We start from the raw sequence: 19075 nt of genomic DNA, 5'->3' as shown, positions 1-19075 counted from the left end.
CTTTTCTCTGCTCCATAACTGACTCATATCCATCAGTGGGAAAAGGTCAGAACTAATCAGAGACATACATTTTATACTACAGAAAGTGGGGAGAAAACATATAAAGTGTTTGGGATCCTATTTGGACAAGAATTAGGCTTTAAAAATGAAGACGCTGTAGTAAATGGCGATAAAAATAAACCAAAATTCATATCATATCGTAGACAATGGCTAGGACTTATGAAAGGAGTAATGAAAAAAGAGCTTATAGTTTGCAGAATTTTCACCAAGAAATGGCATTCTTGTTCTCTTGTTTTGGAATTATTATCAATAGTTCTAATTATGACTAATTGATTTTCTGGAGTTCTGGGAAAAAGATAAATGTCATTGTAAACATCAAAATGTGCACACTTGGGTGTTTAAAGATAGAAACCCGCGGCCCCAGTGCAGCAACTGCATTCACTTGGGCAGACCCGGCTTCCACATGGAGCTCCAATAAAGTAAATGAAATCTTCATGGAGTCACAAGGGTACTGTGCTGATACAGTTGCTGGATTGAGACCTAAATCCATATTTAGGTGCCAAAATGCCATTTTTTTTTTGGTTTTCAGAGGTGCAATCTTCCTTTAGCCCCCACTAACTTCATTGCAAATGCTCAGCACCTCTGAAAATAGGGCCATTTACTTGGGTGCCTAAATATGGATTTAGGAGCTTAATTTTAGCCAGTTGGGAAAAGATTTTTAAAGGCAAAAATGGCAAATAGGTGCACATTTCTCTTGAAATATGAACATGTTTGCCTTCACAGTGGTAAAGTATGTACATATGAATCAGTTTTCGGCAAATAGAGCAAGTTGATTATGATTATTTGAATTGAAACGTACAGTTCAAAAGGTTAAAGAAAAGATTCTTTTTTTTATTGTGAAAATTTGATCAATGAACACAAGTTATCCTTTACATTTATCCAGTCCATAACATGGAGTGTCAGACTTCCATCAGTGCAAGCTAATAGTCCCATGTCATTGTCCAATAACATTGTCAACTTTCAGAGTAGCAGCCGTGTTAGTCTGTATCCGTAAAAAGAAAAGGAGGACTTGTGGCACCTTAGAGACTAACAAATTTATTAGAGCATAAGCTTTCGTGAGCTACAGCTCACTTCATCGGATGCATACAGTGGAAAATACATTGGGGAGATTTTATATGCACAGAGAACAATGGGTGTTACCATACAGACTGTAACAAGAGTGACCAGGAAAGGTGAGCTATTACCAGCAGGAGAGCGGGGGCCGGGGAACCTTTCGTAGTGATAATCAAGGTGGGCCATTTCCAGTACTTTACAAGAATAGTAGAAGGGGAAATAGTTTTACTTTGTGTAATGACACATCCACTCCCAATCTTTATTCAAGCCTAAGTTAATTGTATCCAGTTTGCAAATTAATTCCAATCCAGCAGTCTCTCCTTGGAGTCTATCCATTGTACCCATTTCCATAATGTTTACATCTCTTAAATGCAGCTTTTGAGTGTTTCCCAACCCCATTTTCTCCTTATCTGCTCCCCAGCTGACAGCCGTATCTTTTTCTTGTGCGTCTGCTGACTTTCCTATTGTGAGCTATTTACGTAAACATTTCAGACATAATATGGTGCTTAAGAGGGGCAAGCTTTGCAACTGGTCAGTGTAATCTACATGGAATTCAAACATATGTGATTGAAGGGCTGATAAGCAGGACCTAGGAGGAAGAACAGTCCAGTGGCTAGGATACTAGCCTCTGATAGGCAGCTCATGATTAAATACCTTCTTCACCATAAACTTCCTGTGTGATCTTGAACAAGTCACTTGGTTTGTCTGTATCTCAGTTCCCCATCAGTAAAATGAAGATAATAGTACTTCCCAATCTCATAGGGACATTGAAAGGATAAATACAAAAAAGATTGCTAGGCACTCAGATACTGTAGTGACAGATGCCATATAAGTACCTGAGGTAGGTAGTTAGGATTCCTAGTGGTGGTGTGCTAGGATTGCTAAGAAGAAGGTTCAGCTGACTTACCTTCTATCATAGGTGTATTTCTTCCCTTCCCCCCCTCAAATAATGGTAGTAGATATGTTAGGCATAGTGAGAAACCAGTAATTTCTCCATTCTTTTTTTACTTACAGAAATAGAAATGTTTTTCCCTGGATTAAATTAATGAATGCTTATGACAACACTCCTTTTCACAAGCGAGTACGTGTAAGCAAAGATGGGTAGTAACTATTTGGAAGTTTTACCTCACTTGTGTTCATATGTTCTGTGTCCCTGAATGTTCATACTTTTCTCTATATTTGGAAAATGGGTGCGGGGGACAACAAATAATGGGTAGCTTAGCTATCCCAGTCAATTATACTGTATGACTGAACAGTGCAGAACAAAGAGGTTATTTCTGAATTTTTATAAGATAGTTATTTGAGGAACAAAGAGTGAGGGGAAAGCAAATACAGCTGTATTCCTATTTAAAAGACCTCAAGAATTAAATGCACATTTCCATTTATATTTATCATCATTAAATAACATTGTACTACAGTTCCAGGAAAACCTCGGCTTGTGATTAGCCATACACAGATGAACACGGCTCTTATTCAGTGGCACCCTCCTGTCGATACCTTTGGCCCCCTGCAGGGTTACTGCCTGAAGTTTGGCCGCAAAGACTTGGATGTGTTTACAACGCTGGAGTTCTCAGAGAAGGAAGACCACTTCACAGCCACAGACATTCACAAAGGAGCTTCTTATCTCTTCAGGCTTTCAGCTAGAAATAAAGTGGGCTATGGGGAGGAGATGGTAAAAGAGATTTCTATTCCAGAAGAGGTACCCAATGGATTCCCTCAGAACCTCCACTCCGAAAGCTCCACCGCTACATCAGTCCAATTAACTTGGCAGCCACCAGTCTTAGCAGAGCGAAATGGCATTATCACCAAATACACCCTGCTGTATAGAGATATCAATGTTGCACACCACCCAACTGAGCTCCCCATTGTTCCCACCGATACCACTATGACACTTTCTGGCTTAAAACCAGATACTACATATGATGTAAAAGTACGTGCCCACACAAGCAAAGGGCCCGGTCCATATAGTCCAAGTGTCCAGTTCAGGACACTGCCCGTGGATCAAGGTAGGATTTGTCTGCTTATGGACTTGTCCTTTAAAGGAATGTCGGTCTTTGGATATCAGTGTTTTTGAAGCTGTAAATAAACTGACCCACCCATTCATGTAAATAGGTTCGACCAACAAAAAAGGTAAAGTATGTAAATCTTAATATGTTTTGGATACCTTAGAATCCAGTTACCCCATGTCAAGCAAGGCTGGCTAACATCTGCACGGTATTTTCAGGTAAGGAAAAATATAACATACTGAGATGGTATTAGATGAATGAATTTCCTAAGAATGAGGTATTAAAATGATTGTCTTAAGCACGTCAGAGATTTGCATTTCTATTCTTTTTATCCTTAACGGAAAGCTAATAGCTCCAGCTTATTGGTAGTGGTAGAAAAGCGATAGGAGCGAACGTTCAAGATGTAGTTTAAATACATTATGTTTCCTTTTCCAGCAGTGTTTGCAAAAAATTTTCATGTAAAAGCAGTAATGAAGACATCAGTATTGCTGTCTTGGGAGATTCCAGAGAATTACAATTCTGCCATGCCTTTCAAAGTAAGTTGTTTTCTAATTTGTAAGACATTGAGGATAAAATTGGAGGATATAGTTCAGCTGCTTAAGCAGTTTACTGAGCAGGTGGATTTTTTTTTTTTTTGGTTCTGCTGTATTTAAAATGTAAACTAATCAGCAATATTGACCAGTTAAAAATCAGTCCTTTGGCAATGTGAACTTTCCACCTTAGCATTAGTGCACTGGCAGCTATCCAAATTTTGACTGATATTAGATATTTCACATGCTGTGAACTCTTTATAGTTCAGTGCAACAGGTCTTCCTAAACAGAGGAATTAAAATATTAATTTTCTTTTAAAGCTTCTGCTCTATAATGTATGTAACAGAATTTTATCTTCTTTACTCCTTCGACCTGTTCTTTAAAAAAGAAACCTATCTGGTTTCTAACTCTTGCATTCCAATTATTTACAATACAGTCAAACAGATTTGTGTAAATTGCAACCTTGCCTATAATTTATTCTGTACCATTTAAGCACTTATTAACCACCACTGGAAAAGGTCAGCAAAGAGCAGTATGTTATGAACTTTGATGAATATGAAAACTGGTTCAGAAAACAAGGAACCTTTAAGGATGGGTAGATCTACAGTAAACACAAGTTTGCAGAACAGCCTTGATGTAAACAGCATATTAAACGCTAAGCTCATTTGTATCAGCATCATACGAATTTTAAACATGTTAACAAATACATCTCTAGTGCTATATACACTGTAATAGAGGACACTATTTTCAATAATTATTTTCCCTGGAAAAAGAAAATTAGATTGACATGCTGTCCTCAATAACATTTTAGACCATAAAATGCTGCCGATTACCATTTCAAATGTATGGCTGGGTTCATTTATATTTTCAGTGTATCAATACCAATCATTTTACAACTTTTTTCCCCCAATGACTAAAAGGCCTTGAATTTTTGTATCTATTAGATTCTTTACGATGATGGAAAAATGGTGGTTGAGGTGGATGGTCGAGCCACTCAGAAACTTATCACTAACTTGAAGCCGGAGACATCATATTCCTTTGTTCTGACGAATAGGGGGAACAGTGCTGGAGGTCTTCAGCATAGGGTTACAGCAAAGACTGCACCAGATGTACTGCGCACCAAGCCAGTCTTCATTGGGAAGACCAACTTGGATGGGATGATAACTGTGGAACTTCCTGAAGTACCTGCAAATGAGAATATAAAGTGAGTAAAGGTTCTGCAGCTGGTGAGAATGGCAAGTTTCCCATCATCCCAAAATTAACTCTTGTTAATCCCCAAAAGGTATAAAATGGACGATTTCAGTGAATTTTTCATCTACTAGTATTAATTATTATTATTATTATTATAGTTTATTATATATTTGTATTATCATAGTGCCTAGGAACCCTAGTCTTGGACCATTCAGATAGGTGATATACAAACACAGAATAAAATCTAATAGTTTTAGGGTCTTCTGGAATCTGATCAGCATAAGATAGACATCCACACATGGTTAACGAAAACATCATAGGTAGAAATGATGGGAACGCAAGTCCGTAATTGAATCCCCTGTTATGGATCTAACAATTCAGCACCATTATGGTCTCAAGTCAGCAGTTTAAACCATCATTTCCTTTTGTTACCATGACAACCTAAAAAAGGGATTTTGGAGAGCTGGTCATAAAAAACTTATTTTTCCTTTTGGAAATTTTTGACAAAGACAAAAAAAGCCTATCTTTCCATTGAAAAACTAAAAACCCAAAAAGTTTTCAAAGTTTTCAGCCAAGAGCTTCCTGGTTTTTGTTGCTGGTTTTTTTGTTTTGTTTTTTGGGGCAGGGGATTTTTGGACAAAAAGCTGACATTTTCTGTAGAAAGCAGACACTTACCGTAGAAATTTTCATTTAATCAAAAATCCAATTTGCCATCAAAAAATAGTTTTTTGATGGAAAATTATCAACCACCCTCAGGATTTTGTTTTCTACAGTATTAAAGTGCAATTTGACTCTGATTATGTAAAAATGGCATTGGGGTTATATGTTTATTGTCTCACAGTATATTCCAGATCAAAGGTGCTCACTTATCAATTTAGAAGTAAAATGATGTATTTTTATTTCACGGTCATCCCTGCAAACTGTAACTGTCCTTATCAAGAATCATTGCAAGTAATAAACATGTTGCAGGCCAGCTTATGCCTTCAGTTACATGTGTGCCGCCAATTCCCACTGAAGTGACTTGCAATATCAAGCTTCAGTCACTGCATGGACTAGTGGAGGCTTAAAAGGCTGTTACAGGTACAATACTTCGAATGAACTAATTATATAGGCAAGAATGAAGTTAAAACCAGTAACATCCAGGTAAGAACATAAGAATGGCCATACTGGGTCAGACCAATGCTCCATCTATCCCAGCGTCCTGCCTTCAGACAGCAGCCAGGGCCAGTTTCTTCAGGGGGAAAGAACACTATTATCAGGTGATCCATCCCCTGTTGTACAATCCCGGTTTCTGGCAGTCAGGTGCAAGTAAGGAAATAGGGAATTGTTTGCTGACAGTTTTGGAGAAGAGTTTACCAGATTTTTCAGAGGCTGCTTAAATGTTTGGAGAAATGGGCCTGTGAAGACTTAAACAACTAAGATAGTACTAAAGAGCTGTCAGCACTGTGCCAGCAGGGATTAGAAAGATAGCCAGGAAAACATGAAGCATGATATAATCAATTCATATTATTGCTCTGGTTCCAGTGATTCTTGTTGTTCTATAAGGTTCCCAGGTGTGATGTGAAGGAAAGGGGAAGGAAAATGAGCAAGTCATTAAATATTGTTGGGGATGCAACCTACCTTCTCTCTGGTGGGTTTTTACTGTAGGCTTTGTACACTGATGTTCCCCATTTTTGTCACTGACATTCAAGACAGGTGAGATCAGAAAAAGAATGACTTTGAAACTTTAAAAGGGTGAAAAAGTGAAAAATGTAGCCATTTTCATTAGACTGAGGAAAAAGTGGTCAGTACAAATGTAGCTAAGGAAGACTGAAGATGGAATGAGTCAAAAAGATTTATTATGTAAGGCAATTATTGGGAGAAAAGAGCTAGGGATATTTAGTAAAACAGTAGTGGATGACAGCAACAGAGAAAGAGACAATAACTTTCCCCACAAGTAATGAAAAAAGTGGAAGACTATTTGTAGGAGTTAGGGTTTAACCTTGTCATTAATGTAAACATGTCACTCCCCTTGGATTGCATAGGTATTTGCTGGGAGAATAAGCCCCTGTTGGTGTGCTCACCACACAGAAGAAGGCAAAGACATGTAGTACGGGTTTTAACCAGGCTGCAACTTCATTAGTCAAATTACAGCCATGTTTCCCATCAGGGGAAAGCACAGTGCAGTCACGTGCAGCTCATTGATTCTTTGCCAGTTTTGGCGGGGGCTCCCACCACAGAAGGAGCCAGTCAGCACACTAGGAGTAACCTGGACAGCTTCCCTTGCTCCCACTTCTGAGGGTTGAGGCGAGAGGGGATCTCCACCCCCAGAGAGCACTGCCATCAAGCACATCAGTAGGGCGGTGCCCCAGCATAGTGTCCTGGCCCCTGGTTCACATTTGCACCCATGGGGTAAGACCTGGTGCCCCCATCTCATTAGGAGATATCCTTGAGATGCCCACTATGTTACTTCTTTGGATCTGGAGCCTACATCAGCAAGTTCCTGCACTGGGCAAATGCCAGAAGAGTGTGCCACCTACATGACTCTCACTTAAGTTCAAACTGTGACCTCCAGGAGAGGGAGAATCCTAGCCCTCTGCTTGGTCAAAACCCAACCCCTAGCTAGGAAGGTGAACCCCCGAACAACCTTGGTCAGTCTGTGATATGGGGAAAAAAGCAGGTATAGCTTAGCCCTCAGCCACAAAGTGGTTACCAGCTTAGCCCTCAGCAACCTAGATGAGAGAGGAAGGAGGGGCTGATGGCTGGTAAACAGCAAACAAGAAGTGGCCCTCAGCACAGGACTCCTATCATGGCTCCAATTCTCATGCCAAATCCCACAAGACCTCCAACCTACCCTGGATGTACTGAGGGGGGCTGGATATCTTGCGGAACCCAGCCTATTCTGTTCTTTTTGGCACTCTCCCATTGCGGAAGCCACCAAAACGCACCCTCACTAGGCTTGGGGACCTCCGCGAGATAGAAAAGGATGTTCATTGGGAAATGAAGCTGCATACAATAAAATGGCTTAAAGCTTAAAAGCAGTCCCCTATCTGCTAAATATAACTTGAATTCTTAGAGTTTAAGGAGATAATAATAACTGTAGTGTCTGAGAGGAAAGAACCATCTTGTACAGTAATCACCATTACACTTTTTATAGTTACCATTTGTATATGATTAACATTGCACTACCATGATACTGTCTATCCTAATATGGTAGGATTACTAAATATAGAGAATCCTGTATTAATGTTAATTAGGCAAAAGGCAAAACTGATAAAGAGTTTAATGGCTTCACTGTAGTGCATTTTAGATTAATACTAATGCGACATGGGGGCAATTGCTTAGACACACCATAATTTGTTAAAGATGTTGAGGGACATAACTTTCATTCTTCAGTGTCTAATAATGGGAATGAGTAGATATTGTAATAGAGCTGTGCAAAAATATTCATATTCAGAGCTAAATGGGTGTCTTTTCACCAGTAGTGCTTCAGGTAAGGCATTTCTGGCATTTTGCCAAAATGTGAAACCTGTTACTAAAAACAGTATTTCTGACTGCAAGTTGCTGTGCTTGCTTATGAGTCCCTCCCAAGTAAAGGCAGAAAATTATGCAAGGGCTGGGTTCCAAAGAAAACAAACAGTTAAGCAATCCCTTGAAGTGTTTTGCATCTTTTGTTGACCCACTTAGCCTGTTTTGTATGTTACTGGAGCCCTGGTTATGCAGTGAATGTTCTAACAACAAGACAACTGACATGGCATTGCTCCCCCCAGTAACTGTCAGTGCTGCATAGATGTTCCTTATAGACCCAGTCAGTGTCATTCCGCAACCAACCTTGTGTGACTTCTGTACTCCACTTTAGCATTGCTTGTGTGTGCTAAAAGTGTGTGTGCAGCAGTCTGATTAGCTAATCAAGGTTGTGCGTGGCAGTCTGACACTTGGAAAGCATGACGAAAGCAAGAGAAAGTTAGACAAGATAGACTCACCTTGCATTATATGCCTTGATAGAAATTCATGAATGTGAAGGGAAATGAGTGGTTATGATTTAATGGGGGCATTCCACTAGTCAATGCATATGATAAATTTAATGCATGCTAGCCCAAGTAACTTGTTCACATTCTCAGCTGGAACACATTAGTGTGCAAAGTTGTACTCTCAGCTGATTTTCTCTTAATTTTGAGGAAACCACTTTTTTAACTACTATAATTACTGGCCACATGAACTTAGGAGTCGTCTTAAGGTTGTGGCTGGGCAGGTTGAAGGAATCTACAGCTATTGCTGAGGCAAATATTTGTACTAAACACAAAATGTGTATTTAAAAGTAAAACGGGTAATGAAATTTTATGTGTAACTTAAAACTATACAGTTAGATCTGTTCCAAAATAATATCCTTAAGAAGAGGTTTGTAGCCATCTAATTGCTTACAACAGAAAAAAGGGATGAACACTGTAACCTGAATTGACTACCTGCATGTATTGATTTAGGAAGTTGATTTTATTCCGGTAGGTGAATAGTGATAGCCTATGATAAGAGGGAAATCATAGCCAAGAAACTACACTTCTCCAACTTTTTTTAAAATGCCAATAGGGCTGAAGAGGGATGATGGACCTAAGATATTCCTGAGAAATGAGGGAAGCTACTAGGGTGTATGGAAGGGCATATGAGGAGTACTGCTCTTTTTCCCTTTACTATACTTCAAACAGTGTGCTAAACTTCCCTCTCATTGCATTGAGAGTAGAGCTGGCCTTTGAGGCCTGCAAAGCCAGAGGCAAATCTCAGCTTTTATTTTTATTCAAGTAAGAGTTTAGCCCTTTTCCTTCCAAAAACAGCACTGATAATGTGAATCAGTTGCTAGGGTTAAACAAAGATTTTCAGGGCCTTCCTCTACAGCTGCACAAAGCTGGACTTTGGGAACTATGAAATCCAGTTTGAATTTGAGAGAGATTCCAGAACAATTTATGGTTACCCAGGCTATGGTTGGTGGTGTTGGGCTGTTTCAAGCTGCATCCCAGTGGATTAAGCACAGCACTGTGAACAAGAGAATCCTATATTTGAGTCCCAGCTCTGTCCCTGACTCTCCCTATGACCTTGTTCAAATCACTTAGGCCAAAATTTTCAGACGTAAAAGTGGCCTGGTTTTCAAAGGAGCTGAGCACTTATCCTAATGAAGGCAATAGGGGTGGAGGGCACTCTCCAGTCACTTAGTCGGGTGCCTAATTTTGGGCACCTACGTGTGACAGCTGTGGCCTTATCTTTTCTGTCTCTGTTTCCCCAATTATAATTTTGGGATAATAATACTTGTAACCCCCTTTTCTTCCCTGGGTTACTCGGGAGCAGGCAACACTCACCTGTGTGTCTGGGTGCCTGATGTTGTTGACATTAAAGGAGATCCTGAGTATCCCAGGGGTGAGGCTGGATAAGTGGGAATCCTGTATCTACCTCTCAGCTGCAGTCCCTTTACTCCTAAAGGAAGTTAAAATTGGCAGTGCCTCCACCTGGCTGGCCCCTGTACACACTCAATGGCAGGCCTTGGGAACCTCCAGGAATAAACCCTTTCAAATAGTAGTAATAATAATAATAACCTGTGGCATAGGTCTAACTCAAATACCAATTATAAATAATATACATCCAATGTACTTAAACTAGAGCAAACGCTCATTTATCTTAACAACTTAAAGAAACAGGGTATAACAGAGTAAGATTAAATGTCACTACTAATTTAAATCCACAGGAACAGTTGAGTAAAATCAATTAAAAAACTGCTGTGCCCCTTCCCTTGCACGTACTTTCCCAAACCAGAGTGGGGGTTACTCACGGCTCCTTCACTGCAGGCCCAGCTCAGTCAGCTCTAGGCACAGCAACAGTCTCTGTTCTGACTCCAATGAAGCCACCAACCACCTATGAAGCTCCCTGCTCCATCAAAGTCCCTGCAGGCTCCCAGCAGCAGCTTCTGGCTTCCTAGCAGCAGCTCCTGGTATGGACAGAGCTTCACAGCAGCCATCTCACTCCTCTTCCCAAAATGGAGTCCACCGCCTGCTCTCCCTGCATGAGGAAGTCTCCCCCTCTTTTCCCAAGGCATCATGAGAGTTGCAGTCTCTAAGGCTAGATTGCAGCATACAGGCTTTTCTCCTGGAACACTCCCAATAAAGTTCAGAGGCCCCTCTAGTAAAGGGTGCCTACATACTTTCTACATCAAAGGGGTATTGTGATGATTAATAAGTTAGCATTTGCAAAGTTGTGTCATTGCTAGGATACAGCCAAATGCACACAAAAGCTTCCAACAGATGTGGAGCCTAGTACCTCTAAGATCCCAGCTTCTTTGCAGAATCATCCCTTAATTTTTTTTTCAAAGTTGATACCTTTGCTTACAAGTAAGTGGTGGTGACCCAGAGAACAATCCCATTTATCGTATAGAATGAATGAGTTAAATTTGGCAGTTCCCCAGAAAGTCATCTGACTAAGCCTCCCTCATAATCTTTAGACTAGCACTGTTCTTAATTATGTGGTGATGGTGACCAGGAGTTTATCATGTTTGGTAGGGCACTAAATGGTTTCACAGAACTATCCAGTACACAAGGTGATCTAGACTAATCGTGTCTGAAATGTTTGACATGCTGCTTGATCTGTCTTTTAGTTTAATGTAAAAATTACTTTGTTTAAACCTCAATTTCTTGCTTCCCTTTTGAATAAATTATTATTTCTGAGAGATTAGTCAGTTCTACTAAGGCTGCACAGGAACCAGGGATTTATTATTACTCGTACTTCAGTATTTATATAACTCCTGTTTCAGCAAAGTAGGTACAGCTAGCAGAATAGAAAATGGGATCATCCATCCTTTTTTGAAGGATCAAATAAGATGATGCATTTTTAAGAGAACACATGAAGACCATTTGGTCAGTGAAAGGACAATCCCTTCTTACATATTTATTTCTGAAAATCTTATTTGCAGCATTTTTAATAACTTCCAGTGTCTTATATAGCCTCCTCAGTCTTACCTAAATATGATCTCTTCCGTAGTTCTTTCTTTGAAGACATGTACTATAATGCAAGCTTTGATCTTGTTGTATTCCATGAATCCTGGTTTTATGTTGAGTCACTGATAAAACAACAAAGAAATCATGTGAAATAAATAAATACAAAAGCTTGGAGATACATATCCAGAATTAAGGCTCAGATTTTGCAAGGCTTATACTCAAGTTGAGTAGTATCTTCCTCTCCCAGTAGTTCCCCTGAAATCAGTTTAATCAATGGGACTATTTGGGGAGTACAATCCTGCTGACTGAGTGCAATTATGGTCCTATTGCAGTCAGTGTAAGTTTTGCTGATGAGTTCAATAGAAGCAGGCTTTCACTCAATGTAAGTAAAGCTGGCAGAATCTAGCATTTGCTAGAAAAAGGGTTGTTTCACCATCTTATTGATTTGCATAAGAGAGAAGATATTTAGTCAGCCCCCTCTAGTCGTTATAGACTCATGCACATGTTTTGTTTCACAAATCTAGGATAGAATTATTATGGGCTGGGATTGGTAAAGAGCATTCATAGGTCTGTGGTACTTAGAGAGAGAGCCAAGTACCTACACTTCCTCTTGGTATCAATTATCGTTGTTGATGCTCTTTGAAAATTAGGCCCTTGATATTTTTTTAAAGGGAATTTTAATACATTTAAGCATTTTGTATAGCAATAAAAAAGCGCAGCCATGTTACAACATATAACTCCTTTATCTCTAGGAGTGTTTTCATGTGCTGCCAAAAGGGAGATCCAGATTGAAGGAGCTCCATTGAGATGGTTACTTCATAGGCTGGTTTAGACTGAGCTCTTTGTATAGGGCCATGGAGAAGGATGGTTATGGATTCTCTTACTAATTGCTTCAGAGGAGGCTGTTCAACTGTATTCCTAGCAATGAGTGAAATGAACAGACAGCCACTGTGGCAGAAAGAAAAATGGATAATCAACCATAAAAAATGGCAGGCCAGGATAGGTGAAGATTGTCCATGGTCCTTCAGCCTTATCTTCTATTACTAGTCATTAATGGAGGACACGGAGATACCTTGAATATGAGATATGTCATTATCGGGGCAAAGGAAGGCAACTACTCTCCCCTATCCTCTCTGCTATTGAAACAAAGAATAAGTGGTTTTTTGACAAATATATTAAGAAAATATATAATATCTATTGTTATCACTCTGTTTCCTCAGTTCTGCACACTAATATGAAATGATAAACCTGCTTGACATATATTCTGGTTTGGTGGGAGGAAATGAGAAGGAGACAATCTGGGAACAAAAAATAAAACAGTGCTGCCTCATCTCAATTATACTGAAAAATGTCATTTACCGAAAATTCTCTCTAGGAGAAGAGAAGAGGATGTTTTTCAGAGGAATGGTTGACTAGTGAATTGGGAGTGTATTTTGCTTTAAAGTACTGACTGTGAAGAAAGCCAGATGGTTGGGTTACCTATTCCACTATAATGAACTATAGGTTGGGCAGATACAGAACTTGTTAATGATAATTTATAGTATGAAGTAAAGGGGGGTGTCTTTTAAGATTAATATATATGTGTGTATGTGTGTGTGTATATATATATATATATATATATATATATACACACTTACCCATTATAGATATATAATGTATTCTTAACTCCCCCATACATACCCTTCTTATTATATATTATTGGCCAGTTTTGTATTTTAGCTATATAATACTATAGTACGATAATAATAGCAGGATCAACAAACACATTATGTTACCATCTCATTCCCATTATATATGAAAATTGGGAGAAGTGTGTGATGGTAAATGGGCTCTTGAAAAATCCAGTAATAAGTTTCAGCTTATTGGTTTCCATATGCTTAGAATGCTGGCAGGGCACAAGTGTCCCATGCCTGTTACATTTAAAATGAGATAATAAACTGCAGTCAACCATGTAGGCATTATGAAATAATATAATTATAGTTTCATATAAATATTTATGTGTTTAGATGAAAAAGCAGGTAATTAGTGCCATTTGTTTGTCAAATGCTGTACACTAGAATTTATTGTCTGTTTGTTTGCAAGAGCCTCTGTAGTGTACAAGAGCCTTTTTGCAGTTATATCTGAGAGATTGTAGCAACATTTCATATACAAAATTTGCCTTTATTTCATCACAGTTCTCTCTCTCCCAAGAAGTTGGCTTTAAACTCAGATCCAACCCTTTTGACTTATCCACTTACTCGATTTAGACCTCATTGTTATCTATTACTTCCTTTACAGAGGTTATTATATAGTAATTGTGCCTTTGAAGAAGTCTCATGGAAAGTTTATCAAACCATGGGAAAGTCCGGATGAAATGGAGTTAGATGAGGTACAGTATTTCTGTTTTGACTGTTTCTGTTTCTGTTTTATTAATTAAAATATTTTAATGATTGCATCCCACTAATACACTGATTTCAGCGAGTTTAGTTGTCTGGATATTTTATCTTTGGATTGAGTTACCCTCTGGGGGTGGAAAAAAAGATCTAATTACTTAAATTAGAAGACATTAAAGACATTAAGTTTCAATAAAGCACACAAACTGTCTGATCTTTGTTGGCACTAATATTTTATTCTTTACCTTTTGTAAAGCATAAAGCAAAAGTGCATAAGGTGAAATGAGTTGTCAGCAAAAACTTAATCACCATTGATATGAACTCCAGTAAAGGTCCGGTTGATTAGTGGGCTGTTTGCTAAGGATGTAACAAATGCTAAATTGCAATTTGCACTGCTGTTTGCACTGCTGTTTAACATTTGACTTACCTTGTGATCTTTTTACCTGTTTCTCACATACTGTAATACTGCTGATTAGGAAATGTTTGCAGTATTCTCTATTCTCATGGTACTCTATATTCCGAAATTAGAAACCACATAGGAGAAAACAACCGTGTGTCACCAATTAGCAATATAAACGCCATACTCCAAAGAACAGAGTATAGTGACTTAATTTCAGAAAAACAACTAAATACTTTATTTATTTTGATCTAGTATTACTTCTAGCCAGCCTAGTGTAGATTTCTTCTATGTCTGCATTGAATGTAATTTAATCTGTCCTCATTTTCCGTGTCTGTAAACTGGGGGTAGTGATCCTGACCATCTTTGTCAATCAAAGCCCACTGAAGTCATTTGGAGTCTTTCCATTCAATTCAGCAGGCTTTGGGTCAAGCCCTGTATACTTTCCCCTTTTCCTTTCATCATGGTAAAGAGTATTCTGTAATGGAGTTGCCATTGGTTCTCCATAAAACAGCACCAGGAAGTGCTCATTCAGCAAGTGGTCACCACACTTTTTCCCTACCCCCACTGCCCAAATATGTTTTCTGTGACCTGAACTCCAAGGGGCAAAGAAAACAAGAGGTAATTCCTCATTCTGGGCATCTATTGTAGGTCAATTTAGGAAAGTGTTTTCAATAATCTTGTCCAATAATTGGGAGTTTTTAATTGCTTCAGTGACCAGAAAAGAAAATTATCTGCAACAGCAGGAAAATAGTAATCCTTCATCAGAAGAATGAAAAAGATTTAGTTGTTCTTATTAAGTTATTCAAAGGAAGACATGGTTGCTGGTGAGTAAGCAATTAAAGCCTGAAATATTCTTCATTATTTTAATCAGTTTTTAAGCAGTTTACAGCAGTGTCTTCTTTTTGTTTTGATCAGAATTGGATTCAAAACGTGGAGTACACTTGCTTGAACCATGAATGTCTTTCCTTTAAAAGAGCTGTTGTAAAGGCTATCGGTGCCTTGACGCAGTCCTAGATTACATCAAATGTAGTTAAACAATAAAATTTCCCTGGAAAGACCCATTCAGTAATGGAAAATTGATTTACTATTACCGCCCAATTTTAACCTCCAAAATCCACAGTCAGATTCAGCAACAACAGTAGATAAGTGTGAGTTCAGGATGACATTGAACTTTGTTGCAATAAAATTCTACGGGTCTGTGCTACTGATTCCCATAACAAAGGGTCATTTTAATCATTCTGCAAGTTGTGGTGCATTAATCTGTATAATAGTTTGATAAAGAACATTTATTAATTCAGAAATATTTGGGTCAGGATGGGCTATTTCCTACTTTTTTACTGATATAATTGAGACCACATTGTAGAATTAATGGTGGAAGAAATAAGATATGCATTGACTGGAAAATGAAAATTATTTCTGATAAAGAACTAAAGCCCTTGATATATCTTTTGCAATTGCCTTCAATATATGTAGTAACTCTTGAGAAGGGGGAATAAAATCAAAAGCTGGCAGTGGCTGCACTTCATGCTTTCTCATTCAATTTCTGATGCTTGAAGGGTTTAGTCCCCCTACCTGGGAAAATAAGAACTTTATATTGTTATTATGTAGTCTTTCCCTGACCAACTTAAGAAAGCAGTGACACAAATAAAGGCTAAAATGCACCTATGAGAAGAAAACTCACCAAACTTCTAAATCAAACTGCTGACAAATGATTAGGTCTTTATGGAGGTGAGCTAGGGGAATTTGTGGGTTTTGTCTCTACTGCATCCTTAGATATCTAGGTTTGGGATATATTGCACAGGGAGTTACTCAATATGCTAGATACCTCCAAATGCTTTACAGAAATAGGTTAGCCAAACAGACCTCAATAGCAGGTGGTTTTGGAGCAGTAAATCCATAATCTACCAGTCAAGAAGACTGTACCCATACTTACCTTAGTGTTCTGAATGTACAAGGTGCCATGTACTGTCAGCTCTGATTGAAGTCAGAGGTAGTGGAGGGTGAAAAGCAAGGGTGCAAGACAAGGCCACTAGTTCGACAGATATTATAAGTTTGAAAGCTACCAGGGAGAAAAAATATACCAGAAACTGGGGTTGAAATTCAGGCTCCATTGAAGTTATTGAGTGTTTTGCCATTGACTTCAACTGGACCAGAATTTCACTCTGGGTTCTTGCAGTTGATTCAAGCAGAGTAAACTGTTATTTTGCTTGGTCAGAAACCACGACTTCATTGTTAGTTTATGGCCATTAGATTTTGAAAAATGCATATAGTCATAAAGATATTTAGTTGTTATGAGACTTGGTGACACAGAGTAAATATGTCATGTTTGTAAAAGCAATACGAATGGCAGATGTTATGATTTGGATTTAAACATTATTTAGGAGAATTTTTGTAGTTTCAAGGAATAATGAAAAAAACCAGCAACACAGAAATAGATGTTAAGTCTTAAATGAATTCAAAGCTTTTCAACCTAGTCCTGTTCTAAAGTATCACTGGGGAGAAGTGTGATGTTAATGACATATGGCAAAAACATCACCTATATCTGAAATATGAATGATAGCAAGGGTGCACTTGGGGTCTATTCAGTCATGTGGAATAGATTTTGTAAACCAGATTTCCATTCACACACAGAGCTGTTTAACTGGCCTTGATTGACAAACATCCACCGATGTGCAGTGGTTTATGAAAGGTCTAAAACCCAAATTATAATTATAATACGAACTGGAAAGATGGGGAACAAAAAAATTGGCTGGGATTTTCAAAGGAGGTGTGGTAGAAGGAGTAAGGTGAGCTAATGCCATTGAATGCCAGTGAAGATTGGTCCCCTATGACTCCTTTGAAAATCTCACTCTTCATCTTAAAGGGTGGTTGGAAGCATATACTCCTCTTTGTATAAATATACTGATGTTTGTGGACCATCAGTCAGTAAAAACACCCCACCCTCCCAAGTACCCAAAGGAGCTGGACCTGAGGTTAGGAAGCAGGCAAATGGAACTGCCTATGGAAAGGTGGGTGTATATATATTGAAGCCAGCTGCCAAACTGCCTTCAACTTCCCCTGCCTGCCAGGTATATAACTAAGCTTTCTTCTCAGTGGTCTTTTTCATCCACTGCTGGGAGTGACTTTATCCTGGTTTACCCCTCCCCAGCCCTCTCTTGCCCATGAAACTCCACTCTGAGATGAAGCTAGGAAGGGAGAGAGAAATAGCAGAGTGTTCCTAGCAGCTGATGAAAGCATCTCTGGGAGCAGAGCTGTGGAAAGGCATGTACGTATTTTAGGGGGTGAATGCTTCTTCAGAATCTCACTAGCAGATGCCTTGGGGGCATATGTCATCATGAAAGAATACCTCCCTCAGCAGATCTGCTGTTAGAAGCAACAGCAGACAGGGCTAATGTTCAGGCAGCCTCTGCTCCCCCTCTCCTGTTGCTACCTACTCTACCTAGTACTGACACATGTGAAGCAATCAGAAGGTTGTTTTTTTTTTCTTTAAAAAGGGAGAGTGGCCTTCAAAAACAACTAAATAAAAGTAACATTAATGGGCGCCAAGATTGGTCTATTACCCACTGCAGTCCTCACTTTTACACAAGTGAGGGTCACCTGAAAATTATTCTGGATGCACGTTAAATAAAAGATAATGTGAAAAAATCACCAGAGTTGTTTCTAAATGACATTTTAGAATACAATAATGTCATTTTACAGCAGAGTCATTTACAAGGATCCAACACCTTCAAATGCTTGGGAAGTTCATTTTCAGATCGAGGGGTCCATTACACTAGTTTTTATGCTGGTGTAACTCCACTGAAATCAAAAAATCACACCAACATAAAGCATGTGCAACATGATGAGGAATCAGGCCTTGTATCTGAACTCCATACCTGGTCACTAAGCTGATCTCTGTAATGGAGCAGCGCAGAGCCCAGTATCCAAACACCCCCAACCTTTAAGGAAGTTTGTATCGAAATTGTGCAGCTTGGACACGTTTCTAATTTTAACCCGTTTGAGATTCAAAATTGTAATGAACTGGCATGTTCAGATAATCAGTGTTAACAAACTTTGTTTTAGTAGTGAGTTAAGTTTAAGAGAAAGGAGTGGTTGCTTGTTTGTGTGCTTTTGGATTGTTTGCTGCATAATTAGGAAATACTTGTTCCATTTTCGGGGATGGCAAAAAGAAATGCCATCTAAGTTGCAGGACAATACTGAAAAAGTGGGTGCAACTAGATCTTCCCTAAGTGTATTTTTAAAATGAAAATATATACTAGAAATTACATTTTAATCTCTTTGCTATTGATCTGTAACTTTCCCCTGGAGACTTGCCTTCTGCACTTAACAAAGTAGTGAAAACTTACCCATTTTGTTTGTTTTGTCTGTGAGCAGAAAAACTCAAAATAACCGTGTGACCTTGGAGGAATATAACGTTGGAGACTGAGTCTGTTGCTTTTACTTTAAAATAGGACAATGAATAAGTTTCATGGGTGAAAAACGATGGAACACTCTTAGCAGTCATCACTTGTC

General features: G+C 38.7%; 1 protein-coding gene across 44 annotated transcripts in view; it reads left to right on the top strand.

The window, feature by feature from the left end:
- The window catches only part of PTPRD (protein tyrosine phosphatase receptor type D), a 1705510-nt gene that overhangs the window by 1558388 nt on the left and 128047 nt on the right, over positions 1-19075 (top strand). For 19 of the 44 annotated variants that reach the window (XR_012159111.1, XM_073345353.1, XM_073345351.1 and 16 more), the window contains 4 exons: positions 2532-3119; positions 3555-3655; positions 4595-4854; positions 14069-14159. Coding sequence is in view for 43 of the 44 variants with exons in the window: in XM_073345353.1 (XP_073201454.1) it covers positions 2532-3119; positions 3555-3655; positions 4595-4854; positions 14069-14159 (1040 nt within the window). In the remaining variant the exon portion in view is untranslated. The remainder of the gene's footprint in view (positions 1-2531; positions 3120-3554; positions 3656-4594; positions 4855-14068; positions 14160-19075) is intronic. The other 25 variants (XM_073345355.1, XM_073345349.1, XM_073345360.1 and 22 more) reach the window with 3 other exon arrangements.

The sequence above is a fragment of the Lepidochelys kempii genome, chromosome 5 (genome assembly GCF_965140265.1).
Source record: "Lepidochelys kempii isolate rLepKem1 chromosome 5, rLepKem1.hap2, whole genome shotgun sequence".
In the NCBI taxonomy this organism is placed as follows: domain Eukaryota; kingdom Metazoa; phylum Chordata; order Testudines; family Cheloniidae; genus Lepidochelys; species Lepidochelys kempii.
Note: the sequence above shows the minus strand (reverse complement) of the source record. Positions and strands in the feature narration are given on the sequence as shown.